Source organism: Zosterops lateralis, assembly GCF_965231275.1.
Source record: "Zosterops lateralis genome assembly, chromosome: 1".
Taxonomy (NCBI): domain Eukaryota; kingdom Metazoa; phylum Chordata; class Aves; order Passeriformes; family Zosteropidae; genus Zosterops; species Zosterops lateralis.
In genome coordinates this window covers 66940253-66956972 of record NC_139762.1, presented here as the reverse complement: position 1 = coordinate 66956972, position 16720 = coordinate 66940253, and the positions used below count along the sequence as shown (strand labels likewise).

The 16720-nt window shown below is 41.3% G+C and overlaps 1 protein-coding gene across 5 annotated transcripts in view; it reads left to right on the top strand.

Moving 5' to 3' along the window:
* RREB1 (ras responsive element binding protein 1) overlaps window positions 1-16720 on the top strand; it is a 122058-nt gene that overhangs the window by 56338 nt on the left and 49000 nt on the right. For all 5 annotated transcript variants that reach the window (XM_083867679.1, XM_083867681.1, XM_083867680.1 and 2 more), the window contains 4 exons: window positions 436-555; window positions 1907-2109; window positions 6286-6375; window positions 7755-7918. In XM_083867679.1, the coding sequence (XP_083723805.1) occupies window positions 436-555; window positions 1907-2109; window positions 6286-6375; window positions 7755-7918 (577 nt within the window). The remainder of the gene's footprint in view (window positions 1-435; window positions 556-1906; window positions 2110-6285; window positions 6376-7754; window positions 7919-16720) is intronic.

Genomic DNA, 16720 nt, shown 5'->3' with positions numbered 1-16720 from the left:
ATTGGAGTAAATGTTAATCTTCCAAGAAGAGAAGAGGGGAGGGAGCAGTGCATATATGATGTTGAATCACCTAAATTCTCTAGGTGCAGAATATTTTTCCAACTTCTTAATCAAATGTTACTAGTGTCAGTGATAGGCTAGCTTGCTCTCTCTTCCTCTGTTTTTTGCTGGCTTAATGCTGCAGACCAAGCTGGTAGGGGTTTCTTTGTTTACCCTGGTTTTGCTGCTGGCAGAAGCAGCAGCATCTCGCAGCCCAGTTCCTGGGCACTCATAAGAATTGGCACTTGGCTGCACTGGCACTGCTGGTGTGCTCCTGTCATCAGACCCATCTGGTAGTCAGGGGAGCCCCCAAAATAAAGGGCTGTGGTCTTACTTTCCTTAAATGACTTCCATAAAAGCTTACTCCTTTCTCTTTTTTCCTTCTCCCTCATGTAGTGCTAGAGGGTGCTGCTGAAGAAGAGGCTGAAGAGCCGGATGCACCTGTACATACTACACGAAGTGAGGAGACCAGCAACCCAGAAGAGAGCCACAGTCAATCAGGGGAGAAAGATGAAGGTAATTGGTTCAACTAGCTCTGTGACTCTATAAATTAGGGCTTTGATGAAGAATGTAGAAACATTTCTCACCCATCCATACACCTTATTGTGTGACGAGTGTAGGATACATTGAGCAGAAGCACTGGTGCATACATTTCTTTTCCCATCCCTAACTTTTATCTATCTGAAAAATAGAAAATAGGTTGAACAGAAGCATGGGCACATAAATTCTCAACCAGCACTGCAGGCTTCCAAACTAAGATTTTCTTGGCTCACAGTAACTTGGCACCACATAACTTAGCCTCAAAAAACCACCTGTTTATAATCCTCAAACTTATGTTCCAAAGACAGTATTATGCAGGGATCAAATGTTCACAGACAAACGTGTTCCTCCTTGTTCACCCTCACATACTCTTCTGTTGCAGTGACTTTCTCACAACACACATTAAGATTCTGCACTTTCCACCAGAGGTGACAGAGCAGTAGACTTGCAGGGTGTTCCTGTTAGGGAGACTTCTTGAGGGGGAGAGGAGTGTTAAATTTGAAAGCATCTTCCTTTTCAAACTTGGAAAGAGGAAAACAGAAAGTCTCTTCTGTGTGTTTAACATGTCTGTATGTTAAGAAGCCACAGATGAGATTTTAGGTATATTTTGAGTTTGGTATCTGAGATAGGAGCATCCCTGCTACTTACAGCATGTGGTGGAGAAGTTTGAACCTCGACAGCTTTAGCTGTGACGTTAGTCATGTATGTAACACATATTCTCCATGGACTACCATGGCTTGGTATACCAAAATCACATATGTGCCATCACTGGCAGTAAAGAGGCAACAGGGGGAATACAGGGTTTTATTTTGGTTGGATTTTTCTACTTAGCTTATTCTGTATACAGACTTGGCTTAAACCATGCTTAAAAGAGAACCCAATACCCTACACTGTGTTACTAATGCCTTAGTTGTGCAGTCCTGTTTAAAACTCATGCCTGCTTAAATGATTGTGCTTGCCAGAGTGTGCTTTTATCAGTACTGCTCTACTAGTTCATGGTGATCACAAGGTACCACAAATACCATGTCACAGAAAGAGAATGTAAAGTAAATCACTCTATAAGCTCCATATTGAATTAAGGTAGGAAATGAAGAAAATGGGAATGTTCTATGAGAAAAACGTACACTTTGTCCTATGCATTCCAATATGAGAAGCATGTCCTGTTACAAGAACTCCAGTTATTATGGCCTGTTGCCTGTGCTCCATGATGACCCAGCAGAGTGTGATGTGAGTTACAGGCAGCTGAAAGTACTGTGGGATGTTTGGGGTGGGGTTTTTTTTAAGATGGCCTAGGAACTCCAATGCGTGTTTTTGTTTCTAATTCCAGAGAAGCAGCTGGAAAGCTTAAACAGCTATAAGGTATCACCAAGTTCACCAAACAGTTTGGACGGAGCAGACTTGTCCTCCATTGACGCCATGATGTCAGCAGTGATGAATGTGGGGAAGATTGCTGAAAACGGCGGGAATTCTCAAAATGTCAAATCCCCCTCAAAGTCTCCTGCACCAAATCGGATTGGCAGGAGGAACCAGGTATGTAAACCCAAATGCAGGGAGGACAAAGGGGAGACAAGCAGCTGCCTGGAAAGTGATAAGATGTAATTTATGTTTCTTTGATTGTTTAGCCTTTTTCTCCCTCAGCAGTTGTTTCTTGCCTCTGCCATTGTTCCTCTATGTATGTTTTCTGGTATCTCTCCAGACCATGAAAAACTTAGAAAACTGGGAATCAGAGCAGTCCACTTGCTTGGACTGACACATAAAACATTTGAGCATGAGCTCCAGTGCCATGCAATGGTGAGCTGGTCTAGCAGATGCCCCTAGAAATGACAAAGTCAGCTAAGGATTGCCATCTTTTCCTGCTGCATCCTTTCTCCAGGCTCTTGCATTTGCATGAATTCATGAGGTGTGTAGCTGCCCTGCAGAAGAGTCAGGTGATTTATGGTTAAAGGTGGAACAAAACATTCATCAGGATGCTCACTTCATAGGTGTAGTGTAAGTGGCACCAGCTGATAGCAATATTGATCTAAACAAGTGAAAGGAGATAGTTGTATCAGTTAAGCTGTGGTTATTTATATCCGTGTTTTTCTCCTGCTGGGCCAAGCTCCACCAAACAAGGTGCTGCAGAATATCAAGAAAATCCCCAGATCTCTGTGGTCATTTGACTTTAGAGCTTGAGGTGAAGCACAGAGACTTTGTAAACTAATCAAGATGTTCCTATAGTAGTTTATTAATAGCTTGCTGAGTAGCTGCCCAGTTGACAGACTTACAGCTTGTCTTGGATTTTTTAGCGTGAAAGGAGTTAAAAGCCATTAGGTGTAAATGGACATCTTTAAATGAGGAATGGGCAGTATACAGACAGCTGTGTTTGTGGGATTCTGTTGTCTAGCACCTGACTCTAAGGTTTATTTACAATGTTCTCACTTAGGGGCTTCCCTAGTCTCAGGGCAGTGCTGTTTCACAGCTGTCCACCGGTACACCATGTGGTCTGGCTTCAGGGAAGTTTATTAGTGTTGGTGACCTTTATTCCACCTGGTATTTCGGTGGGCATCGAATCAAAGGAAGCTCTAGAGTAAATGTGACAGGATTAGGAGGGATTCTTACAGCATAAAAATAAACAAATACATTGAAAACATAGTAAATAGCCTATTTGTCTTTAGGCTGAAAGATTGTTAAGGCCAGAGGGGCAAATGGCTACATTACTGAGCAAATAGAAGTGAGATGTGAAATACTAAGTGGGTCTCAATCTTGTTAGCATGCTCTAATACAGGGAATTTCCACTTCCAGCATAGCAGAATGAAAGCACTTAATTGTTTTAGTGTGTAGCAGTGCAGGGGTCTCAGATTCTGGTCAGAATATGTCCCGTATTATAATTTCAAGGATAATAGTAGCTGATTTTCTGGGTCTGACTGCTGTTTCCCATGAGTTGGCAGTGAAACATTTTGCCCTGAACCTTTGTCCTAAAGTCTATGGTTCTCTTTATAATGCTGACTTTATCTTGGCTGCCGTCTACCCATAGTGTAACAAGCATGTTCTCACATCAGCTTGCATGTATTTTAACTTCTCATTTGCTTTGCTCCTGAAGAAAATAAAAAGTGTGACAGAGGTGTTTTTTGGGCTGGAGAAAAACAGACAGACTTAATGCACAACTCCAAAAGCATTTACCATCAGTTGAATGCAGAGCAGTTGTGCCAGATAGACTTACTAAAGAGAGAGTAGCTGACAAATGAGCTGCTAATTTCATCTTTCAGTTCAAGAACTGTGTTTTCACCAGCTTGGCTCTGGTGGGGTAGCTGAGTGTTGTGTTTTAAGCTGGTGAATGGGGATACTCTTACAGTAGGGATGCTAATGTTTTTTGGTCTTGATTGGGTTAGTCAACGGATTTGCTTGAGCTGTGTTATGGTATGCAGCATGTAGCCTGACTGACCACTGGAGAAAGTTTGGGTTTTAGTTAATAATAAACCCCAGATTCAATACTAATCAGGTCTGGCTGAGCTATAGTGTGTTTCTGATCTTTGCTTCAAGGTGAACCAGTAATTACTCTATCTTCTGTTAATTTACTGATTCGAAGAGAAGGCAGTCTGGAAAGCAGGCTTTGAAATCATCAAGTGTATCATGTAGAGCTGCAGCACTCGTTTTAAGAGGAGGGGGGCAAAAAACAGTAGTGGGCTGATAATTTTGCAGAAATAGGCTGGGGATTAAACATCATCTAAACTGTCAGCACGTATGCAGGGGTTTTCCTCACGGCACAGTGTGTTTGTTCTCTGTCTTGAGCCAGCTTTTAACAGGGTGCAGTATAATTGGACCTGAACATTACTCCACGGTCAGGTTGCATATAGTAAAATTAAAGTTGTATAAGTAGGATTGGAATGAATGTTTGTGACTTAGATGTTTGTATATTAAAAAATGGAGGAGGGGCACTGAGATAATGCGTTTTAATTTTCTTTGAGTGTTCAGACTTCATAATGGCAGTCTTTCTTGCTTTCTTTCTAATGTTTTGCAAGGGCTAGTACATTAGACCTCGGCCTGTATGTGTGGCCTGCAGTGATTACCTTTGGGATGTAGAGGCTGAAATGTAGTTGGAAAAACAAGTACAAGCAAAAAAGGGGGGAGAAGTGAGAGAACCTAATCCTTTCATTTTAGAAACAAAGTCTCAAGACTTGTTTTCTTCAGGCAAAATGGTAAAATAGCTCTTTATCCATGTCCACAGGCTGCAGAAGTTCTTGCAAAATTATTATGGCCCTGTTTTTGAAAACAAAATGTAATGTAGGGACTCTCTAGAATGGTTCCCCAAATCATGCAGGAGGGGATAGTGCTTGACTGAGACATAAAAAAGAGCTTTCTCTAACACTGTCAGCATCTTGCCTTCCTAATGTGCCAGAGAATTTGTCAGAGACTTGGGTTAGTCATTCTCAATGTTCTTTGTGAATGCTTGTGTCTGACAACCTGGAAATGATTGCTTCTGAGTTGATGACTTTGGAATATCACTGGGGGAAGAGAATTGTGTGGAGAGAGGAAGTGCATAGACTTGCTGTTAAAGAGCTGCTGAGAATGGCTTCTGCTTTTTGCTTGTTTTCAAGCTTTTACTAATGATACTTAAGATAGCCTGCAAAGAACTACAGTAGAAAATGTCACTCGGTCAGCAAGAGATGGTTTTTGTGCTGTCTTGTTGCTAGAGGTGTACATCATTTTGATGGAAAACTAAGATTTAATTTTGAGTGCCAAATCATCTTCCTTTTAATATACAGGCGTTGGTGCATAAGCCATGCCTGGCTTCCTGGTGAGGTTGTGAAAATGCCTTTTACATCACCCAGTAGCCATCCTTATGGACCAGTTGAGGCAAACAGCTTTGGTTCCTGCAAGAGTGCCATTCCATCTTTGGCTGGAAGAGTGGTGGCTTTGCTCAGTGTCTCAAGGGCATAGTTAAATCAGGTTGAGCTCTCTGGTTGGCTTCATTGTTTGTACTCGTGGTTTGACTATGGTTGCTCCTAATTCTCACCTGGGTGGAGAGTGATGGGGTTCATAATGTGTTCTTTTGGAGTCACGTACACGCCTGCATTGTCACCTCTTTCTTGCTATGATCTCATCAGATCTTGCGAGCTTTAGAAGGGTGGGGCCTGCCTGGTGTGCCTGGATGGGATGCTTCCAGCAGCAGCACAGGATGCTAAAGGAAATGGTGCTGATGATTCAGTAAATGCCACTCTTCCTTCTGAGTCAGCCATGGAGCAGAACATGCAGCCCTACAAAAGGGCACGAAGATAGTGCTGTGCCATCAAGATGGGGTGGAAAATCTGAAGTTCTGACAACTTGTGCTATTAAAAATCTTTGGGAAGAATAATGATCTTTGCCCATATATTCTGACGATATTCCAGGAATTACTTTCTGGTCAGCTAAATTCCTCCTGGCAGTTAGAGCTCCTTGCAATTGCCTTCACTTCCTGTCCTAAACTGCTCCTGCTGAGTATCTGTGTGCTGTTAAAACGGCTGCAGTACTTCTGTGGTAGTTGAAATAGCCCCTGTTTATAAAGTCACAAGTTTCTGAAACTTGCTTGAGGAATCTGTCAGATGATAAATGTATAAATGCAAGTTATTCTGTTAGCAGTGGTCTTTTGTACTTGGGATGGATTGTGTTTTGCCACCCTCATCACTGACAGCTTTCTAGTCCTTTTACATTGATATTCCTTCTGATTGTTTTGTTCTCTTTTGTCCACAGGAAACAAAAGAAGAGAAGTCTTCCTATACCTGTCCTCTGTGTGAAAAGATTTGCACTACACAGCACCAGCTAACTATGCACATTCGTCAGGTATGCAGAGTACCAGCTCTCGATTTCTACTTTTATTAAGAGTTTTTCATTTGCCAGGTTGCATTTTGCAGTGGTGAAAAACAATTCCATGTGTAAGCCAATGAAATGCTTCCATTGTTTTGCTTTTATTTTAGACTTCCCTTGCATTTTCTTCAAAAAGCACACCCCACAAACCTAACCCTGAGGTGGGTAATTTTGCTCCCTTCCTTGCCTGGCATTCCAGCCCCCACCCAGTGGCTCAAACAAGGATGTGTGTCCTGTTCTGCATAGCTTAAGGTATCCTAAGGATCCGGAAAACCACTTCCATCATGAGGCCTAAGTCCTGTTTTATTATCCTGTTTGAGTACAGATCTTTTTACTGGTCATGCAAATTAAGAAGCAGGAAGACATAATTTTGAAATCAGCGCAGTGTGGCAGAGCCTCTCAGTCTTTCACAGGATATAGCAGTTTTGGGAGGCTTTTTTTTTTTCCTTTTTTTTTCCTTTTTTTTTTTTTTTTTTTTTCTTTTCTTTTTAACTCGATAATGCACATTTTTGTCAGCTACAGGCCTGTTCTTGTTTCTCCTGAAATATATGCATACTTAATAAGAAAAGGTTTGCCCTTTTCTCCAGCAGAAGGTTCTGCTTTGGATGCTAAGGTGTGGTTGATTACTGGCTTCACTAGATACTTATTACTTCAGTTTTTCCTCCTGTTCTGTAACTGTTACATAATTATTCTTTTCTTACTTGCCTGGTGTTTTTAGTTTGGTTTTTTTTTTTTGTTTTTTTTTTTTTTAATGTGAAGAAATCTTCCAAGTCTCTGAATGCAAGTAAGAAAGAGTGGTACATATAGCACAGTAGCTAATGGCCATAACTTGACCTTGTAATGTATTCTTATGGCCATAGAAGTCTGCATGTACACTCAGAAGCAGTTGAGTTTTGTTGTCTTACTATGCAGTAAGCTTAAAATTACTATCTTTAAAGAGTATTTGTTTTTAAATGTCTGTCTTCTGCTGTGAAGTTCATAATTCCATCCTCTTTCCTCACCTCTGCACAGCTTAAAGTATCCCAAGGTACCATTTGTCTGAGGGGTTGTTGCTGAGTCCCTCTGTATCCTCTTTTGCTGCAGACCCAGCAGAAATGCTGCATTGCAGGCTGTATGAAACAGCTCCTTGTGCTGGTGCATTAAGGGGTTAAAGATGAGGGGGAGGAGGGGGGTGTTGGAGTTGAGGGAGGAGGGCTGGGGAGGAGAGGTATCTACAGGGCACACCTTCATATAAGGTATTGTGCCAAGTGGCTCTTTAGAGCTGCTTAATGTAAGATGTTTATAGTTCTTGCTGATATTTTACTGGCACTTCAGAAGGGGCGTTCAATGAAAAAAAAAATCATTGCTTTCTCCAGCATAACACTGACACTGGAGGGACAGACCATTCCTGCAGCATCTGTGGAAAGTCTCTGAGCTCAGCGAGCTCCCTTGATCGCCACATGCTGGTGCACTCAGGTGAAAGGCCTTATAAATGTTCAGTATGTGGACAGTCCTTCACCACCAATGGAAACATGCACAGGTGAGTGCTGATCATGTCCCAGGAATTTGGAAAGGATTACAGCATTGGGGGCTGTTTTGTTTCCTTGGAGGGACTAGCAAGCTGACTAAAGACACTTGGGCAGGAGATGTGGAGCATCTGTGATGTACAAATGTGGCATAACACACACACTACAGCCACTGGGATGCTGAAGTAGTGGGAGAAAATCAGAACTGAGAAAGATTTTCTAGCTTTCTCTTAAGTATTACCAAGAGTTGCTACAGCGCCTTTTTAATTTTTTTTTATTTTTATTTTTTTTATATATTTTTTGTAATAGTAGTAGTATGACAAATGGATTTTTCTCAGGGGATAAAAATGTATAGCCAAGCTATATAGGAGCTTCTAATTTTGTAGGTTCAGAGCCATGGATTCACGTGGCTGTGTTAGAACATCTGGGCTTTTGTGGGTGTTATGTACTTAGGTATCCAAGTGCCATCACAAAGATGCCTCTTTGGTATATTTATCTTGTTTTTAAATACATACATCAATATTTGTTTGCACTATAGACAACTTATTGCACTATAGATCTGGCAAATTCTCTGCAGTCCAAATTTCCAAGTGTAGTTTCCCTTGTAGGGATGTAGCAATGTGTACAGTTGTCAGCTGGGGAAACAAATTAAAGTACATAGATTTTCCTTCCCCTCTCTCATCCCTTGATTGAGTATTCATTTATTTGCATGTGTGGAACATCTCAGAACTGATTAAGACTTCATGGATTCCCACATAGCTTTAGTGCCCGTATCAAAGAGTTTACAGCCTACAAAGAAACTGTAAGACGGGTGGGGGAAGATAATATTGCTTACAAGCAGAAGGGCAGGAGTGTGGTTATGGACTGGTTCTGTGTGGAAAGGAAGTAGTCTTGTTTCCCATTACCAATAATTTTCCAAGCAGTGTGCTATAGGTGAAATGAAAGGATGATTTTGACAACAGGAGGAAAGATAACATAGTCCTGCACAATGGGAGCAGTGCCTGCTAGCAGCGTTACCTTTTCTGTATCATTTTGCTTATGTTAAACTTGGTTTAATATAATAAAGTTAATATAAGTTAATAATATAAGTTATTATTAATATATAATAATATAAGTTATTAATAATATATAATATAAGTTAATATAAGTATAAACTTGATATAAGTTTAAACTTATACAAACTTGAGTGAAAAGAAAGGGAATGCAGTTCTGTAATTCCATATTTATTTAACTTAAAATTGACTGGAATTGGGGAGAGTTGGCAAGATAGATAAAAAATGAGAAGGGAAAAAGATGAAGAGGTACTGGCCTTGGGCACTGACTAAATCACACGTCTGACTCATCTGACCAGAGGTGTTGTGAGCCACGTTTGCCAGGTCAGGTCATTACTCTGTGTGACGTGTGGAAGGCAGGGCCACTGCTGAATTGCAGCTGATGCCACTGTCAGTATCCAAGGGTGACTTCCAGTGGTGGAACTCTGGGATGGTCACTTGGTGGATGTCTGGTGGCTTGCTGAAGGACTGCTTGTGCAGTTTGAGTTTTTGCTCACTGAGCATCTGTTATGCTCTCCTAGAAGGAGGAAAGGGAGGCTTCCCCTGCAACTTGACTCCAGGCCTACAGAGAGATTGATGTAGTCACCTTTGCATATGCAGCTTTCCCCATACAGAAATTCTTAGCATGCTTTTGTAGCAAATTTATAGCCAGAATTGCCAGACTCAGTGGCTTGCTCAAAAAAAATAGAGATTAGAAACTTCTGATGAGAAAATAGTTTGGCTTTAATTTTTTCTCTTAATGAGATGATGCCTGACATTACCAGGATGGAGTGCTGTATTTACTGACCACACTAAGAAAGACCTAAGTTCATGCAAGGACAATCTTGATATTAAAAGGTTTTTTGTCTAATGGGTGCCTGTTGGTTCTGTTAAAGTCCTTCTTGTGCAGAGCTGCCCTAAAGCAGCAGAAGGCTGTTACCGAGCTTGGTGTCTCTGCAACAAATGACCCCAGACCCATGACAAGCAAAATCCTGAGCACACTGAAATATTCTGGTTCTGCTAAAGGAGAGTTGTGGTTGGCAGACTGTGCCTTCTGGTCTCTTTCAGTGAATAATCTTTTCTTGTTGCATTAAGTGACTGTAATACTGGATCTGAAGGAAAGCATGAATGTGCAAGTAGGCAGATGAGGATAAATGCAAAGTAAAATCAAATATTTTATCTGGTGCCATGACATACTCAAAAGGAATATGTTCATTTTGCCCACCAGGACCTCCTTCTGGAACAGGTATTTCTGGTCTTAGATGGTGTGAAGTAAATTTCTTTTTCAGGCATCTCAGACTTAGCTGTAGCATCATGTCCAAGGGACTGTCAGTGCTGTGGCTGAATGTGTCTCACATTTCATTCAAAACTGCTCCTTGCCTCAGGATTCCAGAGCAAGGACCTGTTTGCCAGGTCCTGCCTCGTGTAACTCCTGCAGGCCACGTCTGTGGTGGTGCCGTGTCTGTTCTTCTGTACCAGCTAGATGATACAACAAGTTCATCTTTCTCCTCTTTCATTTGCAGTTCTTTTATTGTTCTCGATTTTTGTGCTACAGAATCTAAGTAATGACAGATGTATGTCCAAATCAGAAAAAAAAAATAATTCTTATGGCCCTGGTAGCCAGCATGGTGGTATCCCTGGACCCCTGCACAACATGGGGTCAGAGAGAGGAGTTACAGCTGTAGCAGAAACTTGTGATGTGCAGGTGAAAAAATCAGTGTAACTTCTGAAGGTCCTGCAGGACCTTATGAAGGTTTACTGCACTTACACCAAATATGCTTAGTTTACAGGAGAGGAGTGAGGGAGAAGTTGGTCTGCTGGTATCTGAATTGGGAGAAATATGTGTAGGCTTATGCCATGTCCATCCTCTTTTTTTTTCCTCGCTGCCATTTTCTGGTTCTTATTTAACTGTCTATATTATTTTTAAATCCAGACTTTTAAAAGACCCTTTAGGGGAAAAAGTTCAATGGAATGGTTTTGTCCAGGGAAATGCTGTGCCATTGGAGTACTTACTGCTGTTCTATCACAGAATTAAATTTCTGTTCTATCTTTCAACCTCAAAGCAGCCACATCATTAGATGTTCAGATGAGTAGAGGACGGAAAGAGACAAAGTTTGGTTGCTTTTTTGTTACCAATGTTGTTACACTCTCAAGTGCTGACCATCTCCATCGAAAGTGTTTTTTCACCACCTTCACTTTACTAAGGGAGAAAAAAACCCTGCAGAGCTCTTACTTGATGCTCTTTTACATTACAGTAAAACTTTTGTGCAACAGCCAAACTTTTTGTGGATTGAGTGAGAACACTGTTTCCTGCACAACTCTTCCTTGACTTAGCATAGCTGTGCTGGGGTGTTGCATGTACTCTTCACTTGTGAAATCGATGCTGGCCTTCCTGACTCCCACAATACGTGCAACACTTCATTTGTTAATGAGTCATAGCCTCTCACATTAAGTCCAATTTCTTTTTGTTGTGCTCCTTGGCTCCTCGTCAACAAGTTAAGTTGAATGGGCACAGCAGACTGGGGTGGAGGGGGAAGGTTCTCTTGTGCAGTGCTAGTAAGGAAAAGAGGTTAAAACCTGCTTCCTTTTCTGACCAGTGGGACTCTTGGCCAGGATTTTCAACAGAGAACCTTGGGCCTAGGGTATCTCAGAAAAGTCTCTTACAGGCTGCCAGGCTGTTCAGGAGTGACCTGAGCCTTCTGTGAGGACAGTCAGATTTGGAGAGAGCAAAGGCCTCTGGAGAGTGCTCAATATCCAGAGCAAAAAACCGATTTTCTCATTCTTCCTGATGTGCTGTCAGACTGTCTGCTGCCTACCATTTGTGGAGGGTTGGTGCAATCTGATACAACAACTGGAAGATCTGTTAGTGCCTGGTATCAGCATCAGGAATTGCTCTGGAGATGTTGAGTTTTTTAGAGTTTTCTTTTTGACCAGTATTGGAAAGAGCAAGTCTTCTTGGAAATAGCAAACCTTCTAGAATCAGGAGCTGATTAGGGATTTGGGCACATTGTTTTCTTGAGGCTCTTTTAAGAATCTAGAGGAAAGAGTTAGATCACAGTAGTTTTGAGTTGAACATTCCTTAACTGGCACTGTAATGATCAGTACATAAGAAAATCTACAATTTAGGATATGCCTTATCCTCACCCTTCTTTGCTAGAGAGACAGACCCTGTGGCTTTCTCTCAGTCACAGTGAATTAAAGTTGAATACTCATATCTCCATCAGGAGTATAGACTATATGGAAGGTTAGAGGGTGTATAAAGAGCTTCTGTAGCTCTGTAAGAGCTGGGGATTTCCAGTGTACTGTCTCCACTCAAAAGATTGCATCTACTAAAGATTTTCCAAAGGTTTTCCATCTGTACTGTCAGAGTAACTCCCTAGGGAGTTTATCTGTGAATAATCCAAACTCTGAGGAGTCCTTTTAGGTCTAGACTCTGACATCAAGTAGGAGGTTTAAGTCTTTTACTACATCTCTACCACAGCCTCTCCCCAGAATGCAGACAGGAGTTAGGTTGCTGCTGTGGTTGTAGTGGCTGTTTGTGAGCATTAGGAAGGGACTTTGAGGTAGAGAAGAAAATTTTACTTGACTTACTGTGTTGCATTCAAATAGAACATGCATCAGCCTTCAGTGGAAAGGGCGATGCCTCCACTTGCTCCAAAATGTGTTTCCTTTGGGGAGAGGATACTTTGCCAGCAGTTCCTTTTCCATTTCTGTGACTAAGGATAGCCCATGCCTATCACTTTAAAGTCACATTTTCCTCCCTGCCAAAGACATGCTCTCCATGCAACTAGAAAATGTTAATGGGGTATAAATGCCAAAAGGGAGGCGAGAAATTACCTTCCTGCCAGTTTCCAGTGGGAAGCTATTAAAGGCTCTGTGGCAAGTCTGAAAAGAGTAAAGGGATAATACATGTGTTTCAGCCACAGCTTCCCTAGTTTGGTAAATGAAGGAGCATTGTCCATGGCTGGTTTTCTCCAGACTGTCCATATAAGTCTGATAATGCAAACTCACTAGAGTGTTCCATTTGAAACTAAAATGTAGCAAGTATCTACCTTCTTTCTCTTCTCCCATTCCTTGCCCCATACATGACAAAATTATTCAGAATGGCTTTTTGTTTACATCCTGCTTTAGGTACTTGTGGGCTCTTTATGTACCATCTCAGGAGCAGGTCTCAAAGTTTGGGGATTTTTTTTTTTTCTTTTTTTTTTTTTTTTTTTTTTTTTTTTGGCACATGTGAAACACCACATGCAACAACCACATGCAGAAGTCTTTGAAACTCAGATTGGAAGATCTGGATCACAGAAGCTATGCTTTGAAGCATTCTTACAAAGAGTCCTATCAAAGAAGGTATTTCTTCTTTTAATTAAGAAGGCACTTTCATTTCTCAATCTTACTTTCAGTACTAGGTAGTTTTCCCAAATTTCTGATTTTAATATTCTGTAGAGAGATAAACAGCTGTCTTTTTAATCAAGGTATGGTACTATTCTGATGTTCAAGTCTTTCTGAAACAGCACTTTATGTGTGCACCTGTGTGTTGCTGACTGAGTTTCTTGAGAAAGACACAAAATGCCCATGCTGGAGGGTAATCTGTGAATTTTGATGTTTTAACCAGCCATCTTTGCTGGCACATGGAGAACGTGCACGTCTGGAAGATTGTAATGCACTGCTCAGAAAATGAGTGTTGGATCCTGATAAAGGCATAGGGGTTGAGATGTATACACTTCAAAGGTTTCCCTGCTCCCTTTAACAAGAGCCTGTGTGTCATGGGCGGGCGTGCACACAGGCCTCCCGTGACTCTGCAATGTCCAATAGGCAGAGTGTCCTCAAGATCTGGCTGAATCCATCCTCTCCCTGCATTCCACCTGTGAATTGCTCCCATGTTATTTATGGTATTGGCCTGCTTCCAGTACGTTGTGTGTGCTTTGTGGGGTGCAGCGCAGTAACAATGCCCGGCCTCTAAGTACAAATAGGATCTCTGTAGTCCAGCACGTGCAGGCCAGCATTTGCTTAAGATGGGAGTTTTGGAGGCAGAGCATAGCCGAATGTGATGAAGACTTTTTTTCTTTCCCAAAAGAGGAGAGGAGCTGCCTTATTACAACATGGTTTGCTTTCTGGTGGTTTGGAAGTCGAAATTTGGTGTAGCTTTGAAAAACATACAAGATCTTGAAGCTAAAAACAAATAGCCAAGGAGCTCGCCACACAGAAAATGATTGACACTTCACACATGTGAAAAGGCTGTCTCTCATTGTCTTTCACAATAGAAATGTCTCTTTGGTCATCTCCTAAGGAGCTTTTATTTCAATGTAGTAATTGGTAAACAGTGCTCTTAGATATTAAGAACCGGGCTGTACTACAGGCTTTTAAATCAATTCCTTATATGTGGGGGGATGATTTAATGACTGTCAGCATACTAGAAAGATTAGCTTCAGCAAATGCAAGTGCCCTAATTCTTCAGCAGGGATAATGAACACAAAGGACTAACTTCTGCTTCTAGTAACTGATGAATGTAGTTGTAGGATGCAGGTGAGATGTGATAGCTGTTTTGTCTTTCTTTGCAGTTAAAATGTTTGTTACATTTTTTTCTAGTACATTTTGTGATTAAGGATGGGGAAGCAGGTGGAGGGAAACTTTTTGGGCTCTCCTGTCAGCAGATAATATCCAGAATACGTGTTTGGTATTCTGCTAGGACCCCCATGTTTTGAAGAATGTTAAATTAGAAAGAAAGAAAGAAAGAGAGATAAAGAAAGCCTTTTCAACAACAATACAGCAGTAAGAGTTTGTTTCTTTGTATCTTTGATTTTGAATTAGAAGTCTACAGTATTTTTAATTGATCCAGGATGAAACTTTTGTCTGTCTCACTGTTGCTGAGTAGATTTACTTCTGGAAAGACTATCTATAAACTATTATTTAATTCACATGGCTCACAAATAGGGTGCTCAAAAAAAACCCTTCCACCAGTATCTTCAGCAGTAAAAGACTCTGGATGACCTCCTGTGCCACAGAACCTCTGTGAGGCCTCAGAGCTGAAAGGAGATTCCATGATTTCAGATGTGTTGTTACATGCTGCTTGTAGGCTTGAACAGTATCCCCCTTCAGTTATCATTAAAGAGCAGCAAAGGAAGTTAACACAAAAACATGAATGCTGAGATCTGATTAGAATCAAGTGAAGCAAGGAAGTGCAGAGTTAAGATTTATATGCAGACCTTAATTAGCCCCATTGTTCTTGAGGACCTAAGCGTACACAATGAGGAACATTATACTTGCATCTCCAGAGCTCCTCAGTACCTAAACATAAGACTTCAGTGTGCTTTTCAGTCCTAGATTTTCTCTGTGTTGCCTTTAAGAAATAGCAAAGCCTAATCTTGTGCATTGTAAGGTTGTGGGTTCTTATGTGTTGGTTTTCTGCAAGGCAGAAAAAAGGGGACACTCTTAATGAGTTTAGGTTTCTGGTGTAATTTGTGTTGGGGGGAAGGTGGTCTGATGTAGCAGGGTAATGCCGCCCTCCTCACGGGCAGTAACATAAATCTCCCCTATAACAGAGCTTATTGAGTGTAGCTTAGTGCTGCTTTGTTACCCGTGTCACAGTTCAAATAAGCACAAGCCACTTGACAGATTAGACTCTAGTCTGAGAGCACATGGCAGTGCAAGACCTTGATCTTTCCACATAAGTACCCTTTCAGGAATATCACCTCCTCTGAAGGTCTAGTATTCTCAGGGATGTTTCCTCCCCTTCTCACCTTGAAGAGCTACAAAATAAACACAAGCCTTAACTTAGCAAGCACTAGAAAATCCAGGTGATCTTTGTGAGGGGTTGAGGTGCTTTTAGTCCTCTGCCGTAAACCTGACATGTGATTCTTGTGGACATGTTAGCTCTCAAGGTTAACAAATAACGTGTTGTTTTGTTCGCTTTTTGGCTGGTGGTTTGTCTTGAAGCTTGTACTTTGGTTGGCTGATTGTGTGTAGAAAATGCTGGTGGTGAGAAAGTTTGCTGAGAGAGTTTGTATGTTAAGGTAATCTTTGTTCAGCCTGTTGTGCATGCACATCAGAAATACCTGCATCGCTTCTCTTATGAAAATGTATTCCCTGTCCTCCTATCCTCTGAAAAGATTCCTGGGCAAAGTACCCACGAGAATGAGGAAAAAGTCTATCACAAGCTACATTTGTGGTTGCTGTCATTCCACCTTTAATGTATGTCTTCCAGCTTTACGTTTTTTCTCCTCAATATGTAACCTGCTCAACCTGTTCTAGTTCAGCATGCTGGAACCAGCAAACGGCAGAACATACCCCTCTGCTCTCGGGGTCAGCAAGTTTTTTCCTCTTTCTTTCATCCCCTCTTTTAAAAATAGGCTATTCCATAACATTAGATTGACAGCATTGGGGGAAGCTTCTGTAGCTGTTAAAAGAGAGGGGAATCTTGTCATTTGGACTTAGCCAGATGCTTTCACTCAGGTTGTTGAGCCATGATGTTCATATGCACGATGTACACAACTTAGGCAAAGACACAGTCTTCAAAGTAGTAGTGTCATTATACAACTGCTAAAAAGCACACAGTATGCAAATGCTGCTGTCTGTTTTGTGAGAGTATCGATAGATATGCCAAGTTCTTAAGGCTGGTCTTTTAGCTGAAGCTTGCTAAACACTCTCAGTGATTTTTTTTTTGTAAATCCTCAGAGTCAGCTCTCCAGTGCTGACTCATGTGGAAAGATATCTTGAAACAGAGAAGTTGTACAACTTCTGCGTGGCTAATTGTTTACAGCTAGACACTTCAGTGGTAGTTTTTTTGAC